This window comes from Octodon degus, unplaced genomic scaffold, assembly GCF_000260255.1.
Source record: "Octodon degus isolate 3935 unplaced genomic scaffold, OctDeg1.0 scaffold00184, whole genome shotgun sequence".
NCBI lineage: Eukaryota > Metazoa > Chordata > Mammalia > Rodentia > Octodontidae > Octodon > Octodon degus.
This window is the reverse complement of record NW_004524760.1, coordinates 543,274-567,763: the sequence shown is the minus strand read 5'-3', so window position 1 is coordinate 567,763 and position 24,490 is coordinate 543,274. Positions and strand designations below refer to the sequence as shown.

The 24,490-nt window shown below is 51.0% G+C and overlaps 1 protein-coding gene across 3 annotated transcripts in view; it reads left to right on the top strand.

Moving 5' to 3' along the window:
- The window catches only part of Slc22a11 (solute carrier family 22 member 11), a 31,794-nt gene extending 12,369 nt beyond the window's left edge, over nt 1-19,425 (top strand). Inside the window, exons 2-11 of one of the 3 annotated variants that reach the window (XM_023703897.1) lie at nt 6,632-6,970; nt 7,941-8,044; nt 10,875-11,029; nt 11,114-11,282; nt 12,867-12,990; nt 14,099-14,214; nt 15,659-15,873; nt 16,778-16,886; nt 17,835-18,041; nt 18,935-19,425. In XM_023703897.1, the coding sequence (XP_023559665.1) occupies nt 6,683-6,970; nt 7,941-8,044; nt 10,875-11,029; nt 11,114-11,282; nt 12,867-12,990; nt 14,099-14,214; nt 15,659-15,873; nt 16,778-16,886; nt 17,835-18,041; nt 18,935-18,998 (1,551 nt within the window). In that variant the 5' untranslated portion in view covers nt 6,632-6,682 and the 3' untranslated portion in view covers nt 18,999-19,425. Of the gene's footprint in view, nt 1-6,282; nt 6,971-7,940; nt 8,045-10,874; nt 11,030-11,113; nt 11,283-12,866; nt 12,991-14,098; nt 14,215-15,658; nt 15,874-16,777; nt 16,887-17,834; nt 18,042-18,934 lie in introns of those variants that run through there. The other 2 variants (XM_004643813.2, XM_023703898.1) reach the window with 2 other exon arrangements.
- Nucleotides 19,426-24,490: the final 5,065 nt, after the last annotated feature.

The following is a 24,490-nucleotide window of genomic DNA, read 5'->3' as shown; positions in this document are numbered from 1 at the left end:
GGTTTGGGATTACGGGTATCCCACTTTTGAAATTTTCCATTAACTCTTTAGGAATGGTCCATCCTCATCCACCCACTAAGACTAAACCAAGACCACTACGAATACAAAGCACTCCAGGGCAAGCTCCTTCTTAGCGTGGGATCTTTCTCCTCTCTTCAGTCATCCCAGGCTTACTGGTTGCCTGCTGAATCATCATTCATGCATTACTAAATTTTTCTTGTTTCTTATTTTATCCTTTTGCTGTACCCCTCATACAGGCAGTTGGGGATGCTGGCCAAGTACCCAATAGCCACTGAGCCACCTAAGGTCTCAGCAGAGAGGCTTGAGATGCCCCATTTCAGGTAAGCCCCCCCCCCAAGTCTACGTGAGTCAAAATGTGAATATATGTAGTTTATTTGGGAATCAATCACAGGAGGTGCTGATAGGGGTCATGGAGCAGGGAACAGAAGGGAGTCAGTGACGGGCACAGTATCAAGGACGTTGCCATCGTGGGCAGCAGGCGAGAAGAATGGGCTGGGGTCTTGGTCCTACATGTCCGTGGTCACTGCTGCAGGCTTCTTGGGCTTGTGAAGTCCCCAGCACTTCTGACTTGCTTGAGTAGGTCCTTTGAACTCCTGCAGCTAGAGAAAACCTCCAGGGCAACCACAGCAGGAGTTGTCTGACAGGAAGGTCTGTGGACCTCAACCCCTCTAAAGCAAAGGAAATAATCCAAAACCTGAGACCACAAGAAGAGCTTGCACAGCAGGGAGTAAGCGGGAAAATCCAGCCTCAGGCACCGCTTTGAACAGGCAGCCAGATGCCTGAACAGGGCTGTGGCCACTGCTTAACCTGCCAACAGCAACTCTTGCTTCCAGCAAGGTGTGGGGAGAGGGTGGGAAGTGGGGGGTGGGGATGTCGATGAGCACAGCCCAGCATGGGAGCCTCTGGGAGCTGACCCTGTCCTAGGGAATGGAGCCCAGGAACTAAAATCGGACCTTCAGGACCCATTAGGAGCCCGACTCACACCCCGGCCCCATCCTCCTCCCCAGGCCCAAAGTCCCCGCAGTCCTTCCTCAATCTCCTCTTGCGTCACAGAACAGGCTGGCTAGGGGACTAAACCACCACAGGCAATGTCACAGGGGGATGGAAGATGCCTCTCATGTAAACTGAGGCAGAGCCAAAGGAGGCATAAATACTTCTCAATGAAGTGGGTATAACTTTAACATCAAAACCTGCCTGAAAGTTTGCCAAGAAAGCAAAAAACCAAAGAAACTGTCTCAGATATGAAGATTAATGTAGCCTGGCAAGTGTGAGGCCCTCAGTTCACCTCCTGGTACAAAAAAGGAGATAAATGTAACCCCTAAATGAAACATTGCCAAGAGGCATCTGGCACCTTAAAGTAATCATATGCTAACAGGACTAAGTGGCTTCATCCCAGGAGCGCTCAATGCTGGGAATCCACCCAGACACATCACACTCACAGGTCTAAGAAGGAAAGTCCCATCATAGCACCAGCACTGTTGGACCCTGAGTTCAATAACCTTCATGATTAAAGAAAAACAAACCATCAAAGAATCCTTTATCACCACAAAGCAGAGAAGCCCTTTCCAGTTACCACTCAAAAGCTAAAAATCAAACAAAGATAAATTCAGTTACACACACACACACACACACACACACACGCAAAATCCTACATGCTGAAAAAATAACAACAACCTGATATCAAATACAACAACCTGGTATCAAAGTCAAAAGATAAGTTAGACCCCCAATATGGGCAACTTCTATCACAGACAAGGAGAAAGCCTCCAACCTATAAAAGGCTCATAGAAATTAGGAAGGCAAGGCAAACTGCAATTGAAAATAGGCAAAGAATGGGAAGAAACAAATACACCTTCAATATATTGAGTGCAAGAAAGAATATTACACGCAAAAAAAGAAATGTGAAATAAAGTTACACGGAGATCATTTTTACCCATGACATTGGGGAGTCCCCACAAGTGTAACAGGGAACACGGGACAGGATTAAGCAGCACGTGCCTGATGGGAGGGGACAGCTGCTCAATGAGAGCACCACCCGTGCACCCTTCCTCGGAGCAAGCACCCTCCTGGGACCCTGCGTTTCGGATGTGCCTGCCCTCTTGGGCAACGGCATGTGTGCAGAGTTCTTCACTCGCGCTTCCGGCGACGTCAGAACTGTAACACAACCCGAGTGGCCCAGGCAGGAGAACCATTCAATCAATGACGACAAATCCTTGCGCAGAACATCACAGGGCCGTGAAAGGCGGCCAAGATGAGGTGCTCGGGAGGAAGCATCCTGGACAGAACTCCCTTTCGTGTAAAAAGGAGTAAAATGGGAATGTGCGTGTCCCCTTGCTGCTTATTTTCAGAAAGAAAATCTGTAGGGACGCACAAGAAGCTAAGAAGTCTTCCCCAGGGGCCAGCGTGGGTAGCGTGGAAGGGGTGGGGGTGGGGAGGGCCTTTTTAGGGTTCGCCTTTGCCATTTTTGAACTCTATGAATTTACTATCTTCTCAGCAGTTTTAAAAAGTTTACACATATGTTTGAGCATTCGTTACAATTTTTCCAGAAGACTATACTCTTTTGGTGGCACACACAAAGAAAAGAAAAGGACTCTTTCTTGTCACTTTGCATGTTTTTAGGAGTGCTTGGGTTGTTGCTGTGTGTGTGTGTGTGTGTGTGTGTGTGTGTGTGTACGACTACTTAATAAAACACAGTTCATTTTTATTGGTTTAAATATGTGTGGTCACAGTTCTGAACAGACAGAAAGAGGAGTTTGTGCGACTTCCCCCTGGGCATGGGGCAATTGGGACCTTGAGGGAGCATGTGACTCGACAAGCCCATGGTGTAAGGTAGCACAGGACAGGGGCCAGGGTGCAGCATGTGCTTAGCCTGTGCAGGGTCCTTGATTCCACCTCCGACAGCACCCCCAAAAGGACAGGAGCATGAATGAGGTTCTCTCCATCCTCCTTCCTCAGAAAAGAATATGAGGGGTGAATTCTGAGAAATTTACAAGAATGAGCTTTTGTAACACAAGAGACTGAGACTGCCATGGGCAGTGACTTGGCGAGGGGAGCGGGGAAAAGCAAGGGTTTGGTTGGCAGGTGATGTCCCCACAGTGAAGTTCTCCAGGAGAAAGTGAAGAACAGGAGGTGATGCCCTGCCTTTGTAGCCCATCAGTGCCTCCTGTTCAGTGGACTGAGTGAGGCCTGCTCCCCAGAACTTGAAGATAACCTGACACGTTATGGTTTCTGCTTGTTCGACTTTCTGATGGATCACGGGGCCTCTCTGTGTAGGTACAGTGTACCAGAGCCAGCATCTGCATCCGTGGGGAGCCCGGTCCCTCCTGCAGCTTGAAGCCAGGAACGATCCTTGTCTTGATGTCAGGCCTCGGCTCTGCCAGGGATGCAAGGGCACACAGGGGACCCAGTGATCCCAGGTGCTTCTGAAACACCATGGCTCCTACTGAGAAGACACCAGAGGTAGAACTGAGTGTGATGGTGATCACGTGGTGGTGACCATGGAGAGCATATTGGAGATGGTTGTTGGTGTGATGCTGATGTTGACAAAGATGGTGATGGTGGCAGTGATAATAACATCGATGATGATTGGTATTGATGATGGTGATAGTGATGGTGATGTGGTGGTGATGATGATGGTGGTGACTGTTATGGTTTGTGTCTAGTTGTCCCCCCAAAGCCTCATGCAGTCATGTGGCAGACTTCTGGAGCTTGTGATTAAGTCATGATCCACTGGGATTATAGGTGTGAGTGCTGCTGGGATTATGGGTGTGACAGCTGCTGGGATTATGGGTGTGAGTGCTACACCCAGCCTGGGCCAGAAGCCGGAATGCAACATAAGAGAGACCAGCTTGTTCTCTTTAGCCACTTTGGCCCCTACTCCTCCCACTTGCTCTTGCCATTTTGCTCTTTGCTGCAACCATGAATGGATGCTCTCTGCCCTGAGCCACTCTGGCTTGGAACCAGCCGAGTATGGCCTGAAACCTCTACTGACTATGAGCTAAATAAACCTTTCCTTCCTTCATTTTGGGTGTCGGGTATTTGCCCCAGTGATGAGAAAAGAGGAGCTGAGACCGTGACAGTTGATATTGGTGACGGTGGTGACGATAATGTTGGCAAGGCTGGGAATGGCGATGGTGATGGCGCTGGTGAAGGTGATGCTGTGATGTTGGTGACACTGATGATGACAGTAATGACTGTGATGGAGATGATGACAAAGCCAGTGGTGGCAGTGATGATCATAGCAACGATGGTTGATAACGGCAATGATGGTGGCGATGATAGCTAATGTTTGTCGTTAGTCTCCTCTGTGCCCTTTAATCGCATTACTTGAGGTGGAAGACCCCATTTGGAGATAAAGACACAAGTTCAGAGAAGGGATATGAGCCGCCCAGGGGCATTTGGCAAGCAGCCTGGCTCCCAACGTACTTGATAGGACTCATGGCTGGTAGAGTCAGCCCCCCTGACAATACTGCTTCTAAGACTAACAGGGTTCACTTTTCACAGGTTAATTTAATGGGACACCCTGAGGGGTTTAGCAACTGTAATCTGAGGCTGCCTCCCCTCCTCCTCACCAGCCCAGGGATGGACTCCCAAGCAAAGCTGAGCCTGTATCTTAGAAGCAGTGCAGTCCTGGGTGTGACCACCAGGTGGCAGAGCAGCTGCACTGAGCCCTGATACCCACCCCCCACCCTCACCCCCCAGCAATCCCAGGAAAACTGAAAATACAAATTACAAATTCCTTGGCCTGGAAGCAGAGAGCCAGTTGGAGATTCCGGGAGCCTTCTGGCAAATCCGGGAGGGTTGACCTTCTGCCGTGAGCAAAACCTAGGGGTGTCCATGCCTGGCAAAAGGGCAGGGCAGAAGAAACAAATTGTAAAAGCATATGGAAGAAGGAAAGAGGAAGGGAAATTAATTCTTCCTGGACACCTTGATTTTCTGCAGGCCCCTGTGGTCCAGGCCTTTCCGGTTAGGATGGAGGTTTCACCACAAAGAAGGAAGAGCAGGCCTGCGTCTCACGCAGCCTTCAGGCTGCAGGTGTAGACCTGAGCTTTGGCGGATCAGCCCTGCTGCTGGAGCATCCTGAGCTTGAGGCGGCTTGGCGCGCTTCCCCATCTCTCTGACTGCCATTCTAATATTCATAACAAGTTCCTGCGCAGAGACAGGGTGAGAAAGGAGCCTGGGCTTCAAATCCAGCCCTAGAAGCCTGGCTCACCGACTTCCTGGCTGGCCGCCATCCTGGCCGCCTTACCCATACCCCCTGGGAAGGTTCTGGGAAGTTCAGAGTGCAGACACCCGCCCACACCTCTCCCACACTTCCACACTTCTCCCTGGAGCTGACTTTGTCCCTTCACCCACATACCCTGAGAGGTGACTTAGAGCTAGCCCTAATCCTGTATTCTGCTTTTTGGCTGGGGTTTCTTACAAGACAGACTGCCTGGGGGATTGGACAGAATTCAAGCTTTGGTGTCTGGTTTGCATTTGGACTCTGCAGTGTGATCTTGGGCTAGTTGCCTGCCCTCTCTGAGCCTCAGGTTTCTTGTTAGAGGGAGTTAATATATTTCTTCTCTCCTGGGCTGCTATGAGGAATGAGTGAGAGCCCAGAACATGGGCATGCAGCCAGCTCTGAGTGCCAGGAGCATCTGCCACTAAGAACCACAACCCAGGAGGGGCCTGGGATGGCTCCATGCTCTCCACATGGAAGCTAGGCTGGCCTTGGATGGTGGGACTTCGCCAGGTTCTGACCCCTGAAGGGTATCTAAGAGATGCCAGGAAATGGTAGCCATGGTTTCCACCCTTAGGGAGCTTTTCATCTAATTACGGCAATCTGAAACCTCGGAATAGAAGCTTCCAGAAATAGCATGTCTATGAGCAGCCTCCGAGTGTCCCTAGGAAGGTGGTGCTTCTGGATCAGGAGAATCCCACTGGGTGGCCCTCCCACCAGCTTCTCAGCTGAGGAGCCCTGACCCGGTTGTCCTCATGGGTGACATCGGAACCAACAGTTTCCTGACTGAACAGGCCCCAGGTAGAAGGTCCTAGAGGGTCATGACCTAAGGATGAGGTTGCCCAGCCTCCAAGCTGCAGCTCCCATGGGCTCCCCTTGCACCTGAGCCTGGAGCCCATGCTGAGATTAAACTTTAACCCACCCAGGGAAGAGCGGTAGTGATTCCTCCTCCACAGCTGTAATTCAGTAACATCCCAGATTTGCAGCTTACTTTGTTTTTTTTTAAAAGCTGCTTGACTTGACACTTTTGGTGTGGACAACCCAGAGGGAGGCTCGGTCCTCTGAGGTCCTGAGAGTGGAGCTCAGACCTTCTGGGGGGCCGGGGCACAGCGAGCACTCTCGTCCTGATGTCCGCTCCACAGTGTGGGAACATCTGAAGAGCGCTGCAGGAGACAGGATAAAGGAAAATTTCCTCAAAGCATCTGAGGGCAGCTCTGCACTGCCAGCTGGTCACCAGCTAGGGCGAGGCAGTGTGACAGGTCTTGAACTAATTCTGTAACTGGTCATAAGCAGCAGGTTGAGGTCAGGGCTCTCTGACCACCAGGGCCAGCTCTGTGCATGGCATTTGAGGAGCTCTTGGAGCGAGCGGGGGGCGTGGGTCTCTTCCAGGCTCTGCAGGTCGCCACCCTCCTCCTCCCAGCCATCTACACGCCTTTCCAGATGCTCCTGGAGAACTTCTCAGCTGCTGTTCCAGACCACCGCTGCTGGACCCAAGTGCTGGACAATGGCTCTGCGACCCCTGCAAACTTTACCCAGGAGGCCCTCCTGGTCGTGTCCATCCCACTGGGCCCCAACCAACAGCCCCACCCATGCCGCCGCTTCCGCCAACTGCAGTGGCAGCTCCTGGATCCCGTCATGGCTACCAACTGGAGTGAGGCTGCTACGGAACAGTGTGTGGACGGCTGGGTTTATGACCACAGCGCCTTCACTGCCACCATAGTGACCAAGGTAAGGGATGCCCACGCCCCTTCCCAGGTGCCAGGGATGCTCACACACCCTGAATGGGGAAGGTCAAATCACCTCCCTCACATTAAAGAAAGAAAAACTCAAAGACCCCTGGGAAAGCATGGAAGACTATGCAAAACCACACCAACAGGTATAGGGGCATGGGGGCAGGGCTGGCAGCAGTGAGTCTGGACTCAGCTCAAGATACCAACCTGCATTGCATCAAGGGATGGTTGGGGAGTGGGGAATGGAAAGTCACAAAGAGGAGCCATCAGGGGTTCTGGGCTGAACTGGACACTGAGGAATTCATGCTGACACAGGCCCAGGCATCACTTCACCTGGGGGGTGGGTGGAGGATGAGGAATTTCAAGAATGATTAGAAACCAAGGGTGGGGGTTTCTTGTAAATTGATCTACCAGAATTTTTGGCTGAAATTGGATTTTATAAGGAAGCACCTAGTTAGGCCTGAGAGAAAGTTCCAAAGCCTGACAAAAGTTTGGCCAAGGGAAACATTATCATTCAACACATATGTTCTGTATTTATGATGATCCAGGTTCAGATTTGGGCTGGAGCTAGAGGATGGATGAGGTCTCAGGGGATGACCAAGCCACTCAGCCCATGCTCAACAGTCACAAGGGCAGACCCCCCCCCTCACTGGCACCTCTGAGGTGGCTGGCACTATTCCACACCTTGCTCTCAGGTCCTGACGTCACCATGATCACGTGGGTGCTTCCTATGATGGCCCCTATATAGTAAGGGAAGGAAGATGTCAGATGTGCTTGTGGGAAAGGCAGGTCAACAGGTCCCTTGTCCCCCATGACCTGTCCCTAGGAGCTCAGGGACCCTGTGGAGTGACTGGACTCCAAGAACCCGGGCCAGCCAGGTTCTTTCCAAGTGGCCTTGCACCTGGCTCTCCCTCTGCCACCAACCCCACTATGTTCTGTCTCCTGAGCAGTCTCTCCTCCTCTTTCAGTGGGACCTGGTATGTGACTCCCAAGGCCTGAAGCCCATGGGACAATCCATCTACATGGCTGGCATCCTGATGGGGTCTTTCATCTGGGGCCTCCTGTCCTCCCGGTAAGTATCCGCTCCCTTTCCTGCTCCCTAAGATGGAATAAAAAAAAAAAAAAAAAAAAAGATAGAATCAAGGATTGAGAGGACCAAAGGCACAAGGGTGTCTTGAGAGCCCCTGTGTCCCCTAAGAAAGGTCTCCCACCTGTCACCAAGCCCCAATGGGACAACCACTCTCAGAAACCTCAGGAAGCCTCAATGCCCACTTTGCCCTGAGGGAGGAATCAATCCTGGAGGGGATCAACCTCCAGCTATGTGCTGAGCACTGAATGCATGCCAGGCCTTCTGGGAGAAGCAGGCTATGACAGAGAAACACAGGACCTGCAGGGGAAGGATAGGGCTAGACCCATCCTGGAGGCTACGAGGGCTTGTCTGAGGATGGTGGCTAAGACAGGACTTGGCAAAGGAGAGAGGACACAAGAGAATGCAGGTGTGGACAGAGGCTAAGTCATTAAACCCTCAGGGACAAATGACATCCATGTATCATGTGACCCTGAGAGGTAGACAAAGGCCAAGTCTTAGAGGTTGAGCAAGATGCTCTGTCTCCTCAGACCCCAGCCCCAGTGTCCTTCGCTCAGCGATGGCCTTGCCTCATGTGTCCTGAGAGGGAGCCCTCATCTGCCCTCACTCAGCACCAAACCAGCATCAAGCTGAGTGCTCCTGGTTCGTGCTGGGAGAGCTGAGGCTGGCCCTATGTGTGGACCCCAGGCCCACTGACACTGGCCTCCTTGCCCTCTGCCTGCTCAGTCTTCCAGGCTGCTCCAGGTCTCCGCAGCCCCATGCCTGGCTCCCCGTAGTGAGGCTGCATAGGGCCATCTCCCAGCGCCTCACATCCCCAGCCCCTTCCCCTGACATGTAACTGCCCTCAGCCCCCTACCAACCTTTCTCCTGCCCCTTGGTCCCAGTGTTAAGGCCTTGCTGGATGCCCCATATGGGTCTGGGGTCCAGGGATACTCTGACCCCAGCAGGGAGGGGTGAAGAAGGGGCAGGTGGAGGGGGAACCAAGTGCCCACCATGTGAGGGCAGAATAGCAGGTTGGATTGGGAGCTCCTTGGAGGATCAGGTGGTCGGTGGTGATCATGTGCTCACCAGGGGGATGAAAGGAACATTCTCTGCATATCCCTCCTTCCTTTGCCTTCCGCAGCCTCCCTGCTTCTCCTGATCCCTCTCCTCCCAGGGAACTCAGCAGAGCCCTTCCTGCTCCCAGTACCCCCTGGGAGCTGTCTAGCCAGGTCTTAGCCCAGCACCTTCTCCATGCACCTTCATGTGAGGCATGGCAGGCTGAGGATTTGGCTCAGAGGTAGAATGCTTGCCTAGCAAGCTGGAAGCCCTGGGTTCGGTCCTTGGCACCAAAAACAAAATATTAAAAAAATAATAATAAAAACTTGCCCTTTATGTGAGGCAGTGCTACCCAGTGCTGGTGACACCAAAATTGTACCCGCCTGCAGATCATCCATCTACTGGGCATCTCCACCTAGGAGACGGGAGGCAGCTCATGTCTGTATGGCCAAAGCAGAGCCGCTGACTCCCCTTACCCTACCCTCGCCCCCAGACTCCATTCCCAAGAGCAGCCAAGCTCCCCACCCCCAGGAGCAGAGAGCTGTCCCCTACCCTCCTCCCTTCCCCTCACATCCCCGGGCCCTTCCTCCATGCTCTCCTCTAGCCTGGACAGCTCTGCCACTGCCCCTGATCTGGCTGCCATGCTCAGAGGGACTCTGCATGGGCTTCTACGTACAGCCGGTCTACAGCACCCCGGGGGCCTGCAGCACTGAGAGCCCAGCTGTGCTGGTGTCCTGGGTGGGCACTTGCCAGACCGACCTGCCCAGAGCTGCCTCAGCCATGTCCTTCTCAGAGGAGCCTCCTGGGCCCTGACTGGCAACTGGCCTGGCCCGAGCACAGCCACCCACTGGCCCAGCCCTGCTTCCCTCATTGAGAAGCTTTCTAGCACATGACCAGGCTTGCTCAGTCCCTATGGGAGGTGAAAACCCAAGACTTTGGGGGTCAGTGTAGCCCCTAGCGAGCAGCAGGGACTCAGGCATGGCTCTGCAGAGGCCCACCTGCCTCCCAGTGGTGTCTAGCTACTATCTGACTCTACCCACCACCAGGGTCCCCACAGAAGCCTGGTCCTAGGCAACAGTTTCTTCCCTATGCCTCAGTTTCCTCCATCTATGGGGACTGTCACACGTCCCGTGAAACTATCATGAGAATCTGCTGCTGGTCCTGGGAGTCACCCATGGGGGACTCCATATCACTTTGGCTTTCTGGACCGCTGTGTGAGTCCCCTTTAGTCACCCTGAATCCTGGGCCAGGGTGCTCGACATATATGGGACAAAGCCAAGTCCCACCGCCATCTCAGTCTGGCCAGCACACATGTTAGTTATGTTGACCACAACCAGTTTTCAGCTAAGCCTGGAGGTCCCAGTGGCACAAGGAGTGGCACAGGCTGTATGATCCACATGGGTCCCCTGGGACTCCCTGTCCCAGGCACAAGGCTAGACAGAGCTAGTTTGCGTGGTCTCAGGCACTTGGTCTCCTTGCTCCCCTGCCCCTTTCCCAGGGTCTTCACATTCACAAACCTGCACTCCATGAGGCCCAGTGTTAGGTGCACCCGCTCATATGCCCAAGGTCACCAGGAAAGGCAGGGCTAGACTCAGACCAGGCATGTACTCCAGGGTCCTGGGAGCAAGGCATCTGCCACTGTGACAACTAAGGCTCTATGTGGGCTCTGAGCAGCTCTGTGACAGAGGAGCTGTCCATCCTGGTCTCTGTTGCCAAGCGGCAGTGCACATGTCCTGTGGCCCAGGCCTCACCAATGCCTCCATGCTCATCTCCATAGGCTTGGGCGGAAACCAATGCTGAGCTGGTGCTGCCTGCAGGTGGCCGTGGCTGGAACCAGCACTACATTTGCCCCGAACTTCCTCATCTACTGCGGCCTCCGGTTCCTGAGTGCCTTTGGACTGGCTGGCATCATCCTAGTGTCGTCAACCATGAGTGAGTCCCTCGCAGGGGTACCTGCCAGGGGGTGGGGGGCAAGAGGGGATGAGCCCTCACCTGCACGTCTGCATGGCCTTACAGTGGCAGAGTGGACCACTACCCAAAGGAGGGCTGTCACCATGACGATACTGGGATGCACCCACAGCATGGGCCAGATGGTCGTGGCAGGCCTAGCCTTCACCCTGCGGGACTGGCAGGACCTCCAGTTGGCCGTGTCCGTGCCCTTCTTGGCCTTCTCCTTGGTATCTTGGTCAGTGTGGCTTGGGGCTTACTCCAGTGGGAGACATTGGGGGGTCTTTGCCTCCCACTGCCCTGGAGAGCAATGGCTGGAGCCAGACCCTCCCTGGGGACAGCCAGTGGCCACTCCTGGGGGAGTGTCAGCCCAAGGCCTGTGGCTCCCAGCCAGCCTGCTCAGGCATCCATCTGCCGGCACAGCACTGGCTCAGTGGTGTAAAATAATTTCAGTAATGTCAAGAAAACCCATTTGTAGCTAGTTGCCAGAATTTGAAACTCAGGAGGTATTTTAAAACAAACACAGATGAACAATGTTCCTTTTCTAGAAACTGGGGAGCACTGGGGGCACCAGGCCAAAGTCTGGCAAAAATCCAACAACAACCCCTGTTCCTCCCACATGCTGGTGCCATCCCCACCCACCCACCTCACTCCTTCCTGTCACTTGGCATCCAGGTCAGTGAGGACCAACGTTGGATATGAAAATAGACCACTGTCACTGTGTTTTTTGGTGCTGCAAAAATCCCTGAGGCCTGGAAATACCTGCCTGGATGGAGGCAGTGGAAAGGGATGAGGGAGATGAATGCAAATCAATGTCACTGTAGTTTTCTTGTGTCCCTGAGCTGGAGCCAAGCAAAGCCAGCCAGATAAGCCTACTGTGGGGGTGCAGAGGACAACAAGCGCTAGTGCATTCATTCTCAAATAGTTACTGAGCTGCTGCCCCAGGCCAGACATGGCTTTGGGCTTTGGACATGCACCAGTGACCAAAACAAACAAAAAGCCACCAGAAATGTGGAATTTATATTATATAAGCAGATCAATACCCGAGGATGAAGGCCATCCCATAATCACACGTATTAGGCCACTGGGTCACACAGGTCAAGACTGGATATAGTCAGAACACTAGATGTGTATCCACGTCTTAAGAGGAAGAAGGTGGTTTTATTACCGCCCTTTTCAAATGGAGGACCGAGGCTCAGAGAGGTTAAGCTGCTTGTTCAAGGTCACCTGCTGGTGAGTGCCAGGGGCAGGATTTGAGCCCTGGCAGGCTGGCCCTCTCAGCGGCTGTGTCAACCTGCCTGGGAAAGTTCCTAGCTTCTCTGCAAACAGGGCTGAGCCCCAGTGCACTAGGCAAACTGCCTTTCACTAGGGCAAGGCCTCGGTGGGCCCATCCATGTGGTGAGGGAAGAGTAGGCTGCTGTACTCACCCAATTCTGCCTAGGGTGGTTTTAAATATGAAAAAAGCACACAAAAGAACCTACAAAAACCTTAGCCCCATGCAGCCTTCCTATCACTGAAATGGCAACTATTGGAGAGATGGCTACTCCAGGGACACCCCTGCCCAGCCAGTCTGTGCCGGGGCTGAATGTGTGGTTTGGGGGAGCAGGCTCTTGGCAGCCAGGGAGGCCAGCTGGAATGACATGGAAGAAGGGTTGGAACTCTGCTCTGTTCCAAGCCTCCCAGCCTGTTGAAAGAAAGCGCTGCTTGCTTTCTCTGTCTCATTGAGCTAGAGGCCCCCCCCACCCACTATCTCTTCCCCCAGGCCTGGGAAACACAAGACCACAAAGTCCCAGCCACACTCCTGCTTCTGCTTCTTTAACAGGTGGTTACCAGAATCTGCCCGATGGCTGCTTATCACAGGCCGACCAAACAGAGCACTTCAGGAACTCAAAAAGGTGGCGAGGATAAATGGCCACAAGGAGGCCAAAAAGACACTGACCATACAGGTGAGATGCTGCTTTTCATAACCCGGAGTGTGACTCAACATGGGAAAGGACATCCATGATGTGTTACTGCCCACCCATCACCATGGCTTCGTCAGCTCTGCCATGGCCTCAGCACAAGTGTCTCTACAAAACACCGACCCTACTCCCATCACTGTCACCATCACCACAGTAAGAATAGGACTAGGGGCCGGGGAGATGGCTCAGTAGAATAAGTGCTTCCCTGGCAAGTGCAAGGGCCTGAGTTCAATCCCTCATTCTGCAAAAAAAAAGTCAAAAGAATAGGACTGTTTTCCGTACCCCCAACTGTATCACAACCATCCACACCCACCATCACCACCATCATCACCATCGTCACCTCCACAATCAATTTCATCTTCATCAACACCACCAGTGTCCTCACCATGCGCATCTCTACGACCACCCCCACCACCCCCACCACCCCCACCCCCACCATCCTCTCCATCACACTGTCTCACCAGTCATGACGATACCTCTGTTATCACCAGTGTCACAGATGCCCACCACTCATCCCACGTGCCCCGCGCACCTGCTTCTCAGACTCCTCAGTGTATTTGGGGAAACAGAGTGTGCTTATTTGAAGGTAGCTATTTTGAGGAAGCAGGTGTCAGATGGAGGATGTGCTGCCAGAGATGAGAAGACACTGCTTTTCGGAGTGGGGAGGATGAGGAAGGCTTCTAGGAGGAGGCAAGCTGAGCTGAACTCCGAGGTGCAAAAGCACCGGGTGGGCACCTGGGGAGTGGTGAGGAGGCCACTTGGCCTGAGCGGGCATGCCCTGGTGCCAGCTCTGAAGGAGGAGGAGGGATGGTGGGGCATTGTGTGGTGCCTCCCACGAGTAGCCTCCAGCTCAGTGACCAGAGCAGAGACACAGGCCCCACCTAGGCTTGTCTTCATGGTCCATGCCTGCAGAAGTCAGGGGCCTAGAAAAAGGGGTTCTTCTTCCTCATACTTCCTCCACCCCTGGGACCACCAGCATCCAGAGGCCAAAGCCAGGCTTCCTCATCACTCTACCCCCTTGACACCATTCACCGGCATAAGACAGGGGAGGACAGCGGTCCCAACATTCACTGTGTCCCCATTCTTCCTGGAGGTGCTGATGTCCAGCATGGAGGAGGAGGCTGTCTCTGCAAGGGCGCACCACTCAGTGTTGGACCTGTTCCGCATTCCCGCGCTTCGCAAGACAACCTGCACCATGCTGATGGTCAAGTATGCAGACCCGTCAATACCCCTGACCACTGGGCTGTGGCCAGGGAATGTGGCACTCTCAGGCCTGCCATGCCCTGGAGGTTAACAGGCACTAGGTGCCTTCTTCCCCCTTATAGTGCTCCATTTCATAGAGGGGACCTAGTGGGGACCCCATCATGGAGCTATCTGGGGATCCAGGCTGTGATTGGGGTGTCACCCACCAGCCTGCCCGGAGAAGGCTCTGCCCAGGTCCCGGGGGTTCCCAGGTCCAGTAAAAAGCTGGAATTCAGCCCCAAAGACAGACAAGATGGCATATTAAAAATGATGTTCAGAGTTTACTGAAACTTCATCTCAAAGCTAGATCAGGAAAATGTTTATTTTACGATATATTTAACCACCAATAGGTTATTATAGCAGATTATTTGCTACATCTCTGAACAAAGAAAGAGATCAAATGCTTTTAAAATCTTTTTTATTTTTAGCCTAATTTTTTTTTTCTGATAAAGGAGACCAACATCCAGGGCCACCCCATCCCAATTAAAGTCCTTCCTGATTCATGGTTTATCTGGGGGTACGTTTGAGCATTGTTTATTTTCAAATTAGAGGCTTGGAAGCCCTCACTCTGTTGGTTCTTGCTTCCATCCACACTGTATGCACTGGTGGTGCTGAGTCCCAGCCAAGCCTGGCCTCCCTTGTGTGTCACCTGGGAGAACATCTTGAAAGGCTGTGGGACCTCCGTGGCTGCTCCTCCTCCTGTCTGCAGTAGTCACCGAAGCTAGGACATCAACTGGAGAAACAGTCCAAGAGCTGAGTGACTAATTAAGCAGGGAAGCAGGGGCACAGATTTTAATAATGGTGGCAAATCATTCACTAGGGAGCCATATGTAAACCTGAATTCCAGCTCCAAACTGCAAATTCAGATACTCTAAGTTCAGCTGCACAGGACCTTGGGGATGGAATACCCCATCGCAGCAGAAAATAGACAGGAAGCAGGGGCTAGAGCTCAGGTTCTGGCCTCTGCAGACTTGTCATGGGATGCTTTCCCCAGCTGCAAAGCACTTCTAAGGGCTGGGCATCGGGGGACAGAGAAAGCCCTGCCCCTCCTCTGTCATCCAGAAAGGAAGAGAGAGCAGGAATCTTTCTGGAAATCAAGCCAAGGGACCAGAGTGGTCTAAAGGAACAGCTTAATATGGCTTATAGAGACCCCCCAGAACAGCGGGGGGGCCAGCCCAGAGAGGGTCGCATCTTCTAGCTGACCTACACATGTGTGGACAGGCTCTTGCTTCCCAGCCCTTTCCTTGAGTGAGCCTGACCTGGGCGATGCATCCTGCTTTATGCAGTGTCCATGGATGTCTGGCCATGATGAGCCATGTAGGGCTGTCCTTTAAGACAACCTGCTTGAGGTAGGGCTGGGCTGGGGTTCCTCTCCCATGTACAGGACAGAACCTTTGGCTCTGTCCCACAGCTTCTCGGCACAGATGTCCTATTATGGGCTGGTCCTGGACTTGCAGAGCCTGGGCAGGGACATCTTCCTCCTGCAAGCCCTCTTCGGGGCCATAGACTTCCTGGGCCGGGCCACCACACTCCTGTTGTTCAGGTACTTCGGCCGCCGTGTGATCCTGGCTGGCTCCCTGGCCCTGGCGGGCTCTTGCATCCTGGCCAATGGGCTGGTGCCTCAAGGTAAGCGAGGGCCAGGGCCTGCCATCCTGCCCTGCCCCAGACCTCTTTCCTGCCTCTGCCCCTGGGAGCCACAGCCACCTTGTGCCAGCTCTGCCCAGTCTGTAACTATCACAACCTCTGCTGCAATCTAATCCCCTCCTCCACAGTCATATCCTGCCCCTTTTCCTGAGGTTCAGAGAGGTGAAGCAGATGTCCAAGGTCACCCATCTGGTGTGTGACAGACCAAGACTTGGACCTGAGGGGACAGGAAGAGTATGGAAGGCTGGCTATTCACAACAAGGCCAAGAGGGAGAGAGAAAGAGAGAGAGAGAGAGAGAGAGAGAGAGAGAGAGAGAGAGAGAGAGAGACCATCTCTGTGTGTGTTCACACCCATGCACGTGCATTTTCTCACTGTTAGAGCTGCAAATCACTGGTGTCCAGAGAGCTTGGGAGGCTTCAGAAGCCCCATCTTACCTTTCTTCTTGCCCTAAATCTTCTCCAGGCCTCCTTTAAAAAAAAAAAAATTTAGTACAGGGTCTCACTACACGATCAAACTCCTAGTGATTCTCCTATTTTCAGCCTCCCAAGCACTGGGGTTGCAGGTGCGCACCACCATGCCCAGTCTCAGTGGGCCCTGGGCAGGGGCACGCCGATCCCTGTGCCTGCCTAAGCAGGCACTTTAATCCGCTGAGCTATCTGGCCTGCCCCTCCAGGCCTCCTTTTATCACTCAGGGTTAGAGATTGGGGACAGGGGACAAAGTCAAGAGGAAAACAGGAGGCTGCCCTGAAGTTAGCAGTGGGGCATGCTGAGCAAGGTGAAGGGTGACTGTGAACCCCATAGGCCACAGCCCAGCCCCACCTCCCCAGGCTGGCTGCCACTGGTGGCTGCCTTGAGTGCACCCCACTCACCTCTTCCTCTGCCTAGATCTGCAGAGCCTTCGCGTGGCCCTTGCTGTGCTGGGGAAAGGATGCTTCGGTATCAGCCTGACCTGCCTCACCATCTATAGGACAGAGCTCTTTCCCACTCCACTGCGGTAGGTGGGGAGGGGGACTGGAAGTGGAGGGGCTGCAAGAGGCCACGGTGGGGCAGGGGAGGAACCTGAGAGAGACATTGTGGGAGGGCAATTGGGGGGTACAGGGCAGGGATCCGCAGCTAGGATGGGGGAGAGGCTTGGCTGCCCTCCCAAGGAAGGCAGAGGCCCAGGTGCAGGTGGCTTCGAGGGCATTCCTGCACGGGGTGCAGGAGCCCTCAGAGTGTCCCAATGTGCACCTTGAAATTCTTTCAGGTGAAACCTTAAAAGAACACTGGTAGCTAGGCATGGCGGTGCATGCCTATAGTCCCAGCACTTGGAGAGGCTGAGGCAGGAGAACAAGTTTGAGCCAAGCCTGGACAACTTAGCAAGACTCTATCTCAAGAAAAATAAATAAATAAGAAGAGCTGGGGTTATAGTTTAGTGCAAAGGATCTGGGTTCCATATCCAGTAGTATGAAAAATATGTACTATATAAATAAGAGTCCTGGTGAAGAGACTAAGAGCTGCCCAGGTGGCTGGGGGCTCCTGCCCACTTTCCCCTGCCCGCTCACGCCCCCAGTCACCTCACCTCCTCAGAAACCAAAGATTCTAGGGAACGCAAGGGATGTATGTGTTCACCACAATTAACAGCAAGGTAAACTGAGGCTTGGAGTGACGGACTAAGCGGAGGGTGGCCTGGGCCACCTGCCATCGGCTTTAGCCCAGCTTTCTTCTTCCTGCTAGGTACACACTCCTTCCCTCCCTTATCCATTCTTTCTGGCATTTTCTGATGACATTTACTGGCTTTGTGCTCTCCTAGGGAGCCTGGGCCCCCAGTGACCCTGACATGCCGGGGCTCTCAAGAGTTCCCCCAAAGCCCATATGGGAAATTGCAGGCAGGACCCAAGGATGATGCCTTGAGAGGGCAGTGCCAACCAGCTCCCTGCCCCCTCCCGCCCCTCCTCCACAGGATGACGGCAGATGGCTTCCAACAGTCGGTCGGCCGCTTGGGGGCGATCGTAGGCCCCCTGATCCGGATGGCCCGCCAGGCCCTGCCCTTGCTGCCTCCACTGTCCTATGGCATCATCCCTGTGGCTTCCAGCCTGGTTCTCCTGCTCTTCCTCCCGGAGACCCGGGGTCTTCCACTGCCCGACACCATCGAGGACCTGGAGGGCCGGTGAGTGGGTGACACAGACGGGACTCCCCGGCTCAAGAGCACGGAGTACGGAGGCTGGTGATCCCCAGTCCATCGTGTCTTTACAAAAACCTGCCGGAAAGACACCACTCCCACCTTACAAGTGGAAAATCTGAGGTGGGAGGGATGAGGTGACTGTTCCCTGGGTAGAAGACAGGACAATGTCGTGGCTGGGGCTGCTGCTCAGCCACCGCTTTCCTGGGCAGGTTACCTAATCTCATTCACCAGAACTGGCTCCAGAGACCCAGAGAGCCTGGCTGCCCTGGGCATTCCCAGAACCCAGGCCCAGGTTGTCTCACTACTCATTTGAAGGAACAGAACAAAGGGGAAGTTCCCTGGCTCAGCAGCTTACCAGGACTCCACTGTGTGCCTCAGCTACCCATATATAAACTGAATGTCCTGCCTATTCATCGACTTGTTCTCAGGCTAATGTGGATTGGCAGACAAAGGCTGTGGACCAACATGCCCCTGTGCCTGCTGGGTCCTGGGGGAGGGTGCCCGTGGGCATGCCTCCAGCTGAGCGGGAACTAAGGAGGGCTAGTGACGACAGTTGACTCTTGGTGAGGCCTTGCCCCTGTCACACTAAGGGGGTATCTTATCAAAACATACATTAGCCCCACAAGGTCTCGAATGTTTGATTTCACTGGAAAGGGAGTTGAGATACAGTAAAGCTAGGAGGAAGCTGGCATTTTTTTTCTTTCATTTAATTTAGATCAGTCTGTACCTACTACATGTCAGGCACTGTGCTAGGCTCCGGGTATTCAGGGGAGAATAAACCCTAGCATCATAGAGCTCCCATTCCTATAAGACCTGATGCTAGCTCTGCCTCCCAAGCAGCCAGCCCTCTCATCATGTGTCTCTTTGGATTATTCTAGGAGATCGGCTACAGCTAGAGGCCACCAGCAAGAGGTGGTCATTATGGAAAGCACCTGGTTCTAGAAGATCTACCTTCATGGAGCCCCTTTGACCAAAAACACTAGAAGAAAAAGTTGCTTCTCCTCCAATCTGAGGGTTCCAGAGAAGTGGGCATGCCCAGGGCTGGAGGCAGGGCAAGGCAGGTGGTAGAGCTGTCTCTGAGGTAGCTCCCCCTACTCACCCCTGTAGGAGCCTGTGTCAGGTGGCCACACCCAGCCTGGCTGCCTTCAGTCAGCTTCGCCAACAACACAGGTCCTCTGCCTGCCAGGGCCACATCCTCGTACCTGCACTCAGCCCCTCCAGTTCAAGAGAGAGTTCCAGTCTCACCTCCCCACTTACGGAGCTCCCATTGTAAACTGGAAATGCCCCTGAAGCCTCTGTCCCAGGGTGGCTACCCGAGCTCACTGATGTTTGCACATGCTGCAGTTCATTAAATGAGGTTGTCAGCAGAGTGGTCAGATACAGGTGTCTAGGTTGTGTCCCAAGACACCCACCTAAGGAGATATGCAGGGTCTGCAATCCAGCGCAGCCTCTCTGGCTCAGCTACCTGCCATGCAGGAGCTGTGTCCTTTCCAAGAAAAGAGCTGCTTTGGTCATCTGCTATTCACCCCTCGATGAAGGAGGCTTTCCTGCCCTGGGCCCCCAGGATGGCCACACACATGGCCCCGCACTGGACAGAAGAGATTGACAGTAGCTGGTCACATACTCATAGCCCAAAGAGGCTAACACTGTATAGAGACACACAGGGGCTGCCCTCAGAGCAGAGAACCACCAGGGGGCGGCTCTTGTGGAAGGGTGTGTGTGGGCAGGGAGTGGATCCCCATGTGGATAAGGATAGTAGGAACTGCCTTCCTTCTCTTCTTTCTGATGCCCCTTCTCACATCCCATGCATACCAGGTTAATTTTCCTCCACATAGTTTCCCAATACATCTATTACTTCTCCTTTGCTGTGGCTGCCATCTTGGTCCATGCATCTGGCAGCCAAACTGGTTCCTGACACCACTGTCCTCCACACAACAGTCACCTTGTTTATTTAGAAATACAATTCAAGCCAAATCCCCTCTTTGCTTAGAATCTTCTAGAGCTCATAATAAAATCCCTCTTCTACCCAGTGAAGGTCTGGGTATAGTACTTGTGGGTGGCTAGCTTTCTTTGACATATAATAAATTTTAAAGGATTCAAATCGTATGAAGATTGTCCTTGGCAAATCATGGAATTGAACTAGAAATCAGTACAAAAAAAAAAAAAAAAAACATCCAGAAAACCTCTTACAACCAGACAATGTGGTTCTAAAGAATTCATCAGTCAGAAAATAAATCAAAAAGGAAATATGCTTAACTGGATAAAAATCACAAGAAGACATTAAAATCTGTGAGATGAGACTAAAGCAGCGATTAGAGGAAAAATTATATCGTTAAAGCACCTATGTTAAAAAAAAAAGCCTATGTTAAAAAAAAAATCTTAAATGCCTCAGCTTCACCCTTAAAAATAAGAAAAACAAAAATGAGTTAACATGCACTAAACAGTAGAAATGAAATAATAAATCAGAGAAATTTAAAAAACAAAGTTTTTTGAGATTAATAAAATTTATAAAAATTTATAAATTTTTAGCCAGCACAGAGAAAAGACACCTACCAACAATATAGAGAACAAGACAGGAAGCATCAGTACAGATCCTACAGACATCATAGAAATTACAAATAATTTTGTTGTTGTTGTTGTTGCTTTAGTGGAACCAAAGATTGGGACTCAGCCCTTGCGCTTGCCAGGCAAGCATTTACTCTACTGAGCCATCTCCCCGGCCCCATGAATAATATTTTATCAATACAATCAACAACTTAGGCAAAAATGTACAAGTTTCTTTAAGAATGCAGTGTCCAGGGCTGGCCAGATAGCTCAGTGGGCTAAAGCATCTGCTTAGGCAGAACCCAATGGCCAGGGTTCAATGCCCAGTGTGCTGTGCAGACCCCGGCCCCAGGACGCGCTGAGATAGTGATGGAGACTGAGCATGGTGGCATGCACCTGTAATCCCAGCAATTGGGAGGCTGAAAATAGGAGGATCACTTCGAGTCTGACCTGCGTGGTGATACCCTGTAGACGCTCTACTAAATACATAAAAAAAATGCAATGTCCAACCTCACTCAAGAAGAAATATATAATCTTATTAGCTCAAAATCTATTAAAGAAATTAAACTTATGGTTGAAAACCTTCTCACAGAGGAAACTCCAGACCTGGATAGCTTTACTGGTGAATTATGTCAAACATTTAAGCAAGAAATGATAGCAGTTCTATGCAAATTCCTCCAGAAAATTTTTTAAAAGGTAACAATTCCCAATTCACTGTACAAGATCAGCATTACTCTGATACCAAAACCAGAAAAAAGATATTACAAAAAACCCTGTAAATTTACATCTCTTGTGGGTACAGATACACAAAAGGTCTCTCAGAGCTAGGGATCCAAGGGCCCCGTTCATGTTATGTCAGGACTCCAGCACTGAGCAGTTCCCCTAGCCCGAGATACAAAAGTTCCCAACAAATAGTTACCAAGTGGAATCTAATAATATATTGGGAAAACACATTACGACCAAATGGACTTTATGCCAGGGCACAAGACAAAGTTGTCAAGGTTAAAAAATTAAGTCATTAACAAACTAAAAGTATTAACAATAGCTATAGAATGAGCATTTAACAAAATATAAAGCCCAATGCTGATAACACTTAGCAAACTAGTGTTGGGAGTACATTTCCAGACTCAACTTCTCAGTGCAAATAATAAAACACTCAGATACCAAGAAATCTCAACAAGGCTTTTTACTTCCACAGAAGAGCACAGACACACTCGGGTATGAGGGAGCAGGCATGCAGAGCAAAAGAGGGCAGGCTCTTTTATCCCTAAAATAGCTGGCCTTCTTCCCATTGGTTGGTTTGAAGGGTCACAATTTGTCTCAGTTGGTTAGTGTGAGTGATATGAGACAGGAACCTGGAGGATGACTGGGCAGGGTGGCTAGGGGAGGGGAGAGTGGGTGTGTGGGTACCGAGAGTCCCTGGCTACTGGGAAGTTATCTTTAAGCTGTGCTCCCAGAATCTAAGCTGAGCAGATATTTTCAGTAATTCTGGTATGAGAGAGGTACAGCCTAAGGGGAACTAGAGTTTAATATGGAGGCACTGCAGTTTATATCCTTTGATAGAAAAGAAAGAAACAGAAAACACCTTGTTTCTTTTATTATTATTATTATTATTTTAAAGAGTAAAAACAATGATACAAAATTTCAAAACAAAACAGTAGGAAAGCAACAAGGGCTAGTACGTTGCTTACTGTTATTTTCAAAGTAGTTGCTCAGATAAGACCTTGTTTCTTACATTAGGAATCACAGGGAATTGCTGCTACCACCAGATAACATCACCTTTTTGGGGTAGAAGACTGAATGCTTTTCCCTAAGATCAGGAATGGGGCTAAGACGGCTGCACTCGCCACTTCTATTCAACATTGGACTCTGTATAAAGCAAGAAGTGTAGATAAAAGGCATGCAGATTACATGGGAAGACATACGACTGTCTTGGTTTGCAGCTGTCTTAACTGCACATTCCTAGGGAAGCCATTAGAACTAATAAGTGAGTTTATCAAAGCTATAGGACTTGAAGTCAATGGAGGGAGATGTATTGTGTTTCTGCGTACCAGTAACTACCAGACACCGAACATTTAATACAGTACCACTTAACAACAGCATAGTAGAAAAAGTGACATGCTAAGGATGAATTCAGCATAAGAAAGACAAGTCCCATAAACTGGAGACTACAGGATTCTGCTGTGAGCTATTAAACAAGGCCTAAACATTTAGAGAGACGCACCATGTTCAAGGGTAGGAAATCTCAGAACTTTTATGTTGACTCTCCACAATTTAATGCAGAGAACCAATGGAATATCAATCAAAAGGCCAATATAAGTTGACAAGCACCTTCTAACAATTGGATTTTTAAATGCAAAAAAAGAACTGCATTAGCTAAGACAATTTTGAAAGCAAACCAAGGGCTGGCTGTGGGGCTCATGGATAAAACATTTGCCTACCATGTGTAAAACCCTTGTTCAATCCCTAGTCCTTGAAACTGTAAAAGAAGAGATTATATATTTGACTCTATAAAAATGCAAAACTTCTGCTTCCCAGAAGACATCTTTACAAGAGTAAGAAGGCCAGTCACAGACTTGGGAAAAATAGCTGAGTAATTGCCAACAAAAGTCTTCTATCTAGGCAATAGGAAGAATGCTTATAACTTGATGATGATGCAGGCAAATTTTAAAAACAGACAAAATGTTTGGGCAGAAGCTTTAACAAGGAAGACACATGGGCAGCAGATAGCCACATGACAAGATGCTCAACGTTAGGAAAATGCAAATGGAAGCCACAGCACAGCCACCACACACCACAAGGATAGCGAAGCCTGAAACCCCCAAGTGTTGAGGAGAACATGGAGGTTCTATACAGACTCGAAATAGAACAACCACTTTGTAAAAGGGTGTGGCAACTTCTTAAAAAGTTTAACATCCAGGACTAGGAGCATAGCTCTATGGCAGAGCACTTGACTCGCATGTGCAAGGTTTTACCATATGGGCAGCAAAGCAAATCAGCATCCATCTACCATAGGTCTCACCCCCAATCTGGAGTATCCATGAAGAGAAACTGGGGTGCGTGCCATGCAGTGCTTTGTACTCATGTGTTTATAATAGCTTTGTTTGTAATTATCAAGAGCTAGATGGGGCCGGGGAGATGGCTCAGTGGAATGAGCACTTCCCTGGCAAGCACAAGGGCCAGAGTTCAATCCCCGGTTCCACCAAAAAGAAAAGAAAAGACAAAAAGAGCTAGAATCAACCCAAATAAAGAGGAAGAGGTAAACAAGATTCAATATAACCATCAATGGCATGCTGTTTATGTAAAACATATGTTTGCATAAAATCTCAGAAAATGCAAACTAATCTACAGTGATAGAAAGTGGATCAGTGTTTTCCCGAGTGGGGGAGGAGAGAGAGAGAAAGAAGCAAAGTAAGACTTGGAGAAGTGCGTGCTATTGTTGCCAGTCAGCCTAGGGTTCTTTTGCTCAATTCAGATGGAAATTGTGAATGGGCAAAGTGTAGCTCTGCTAGCAGTCCTCATGTCACCAAATGACAACAGATAATGCTACATGCCTGCACTTGACACAGCCAGCTGCTGGCCCTTGCTGCTACTGGCCACGGCCAGCAGGCCAGCTCTACCAGATGCTGATCTTCATTGACTGCTGGTCTCTGGAGTTCTTCAGTACAAACAGCCCTAGTATCTATTGCCCTTTCTTTTGAGTCAATCATTCCGTACACATTATTCAGAATAAGAATCCCAAGTAGATTCACAAGACATCTGGAGTCCACACTACCTCAGAAGTAAATCACAAGCAGGCTTACAAGACCAATAAAGTGAATATTTTAACTGGCCCTGTACTGTAGCACAGGGCTCAGTACACTGGAAATCCTCCTAGACTAACCCAAGAA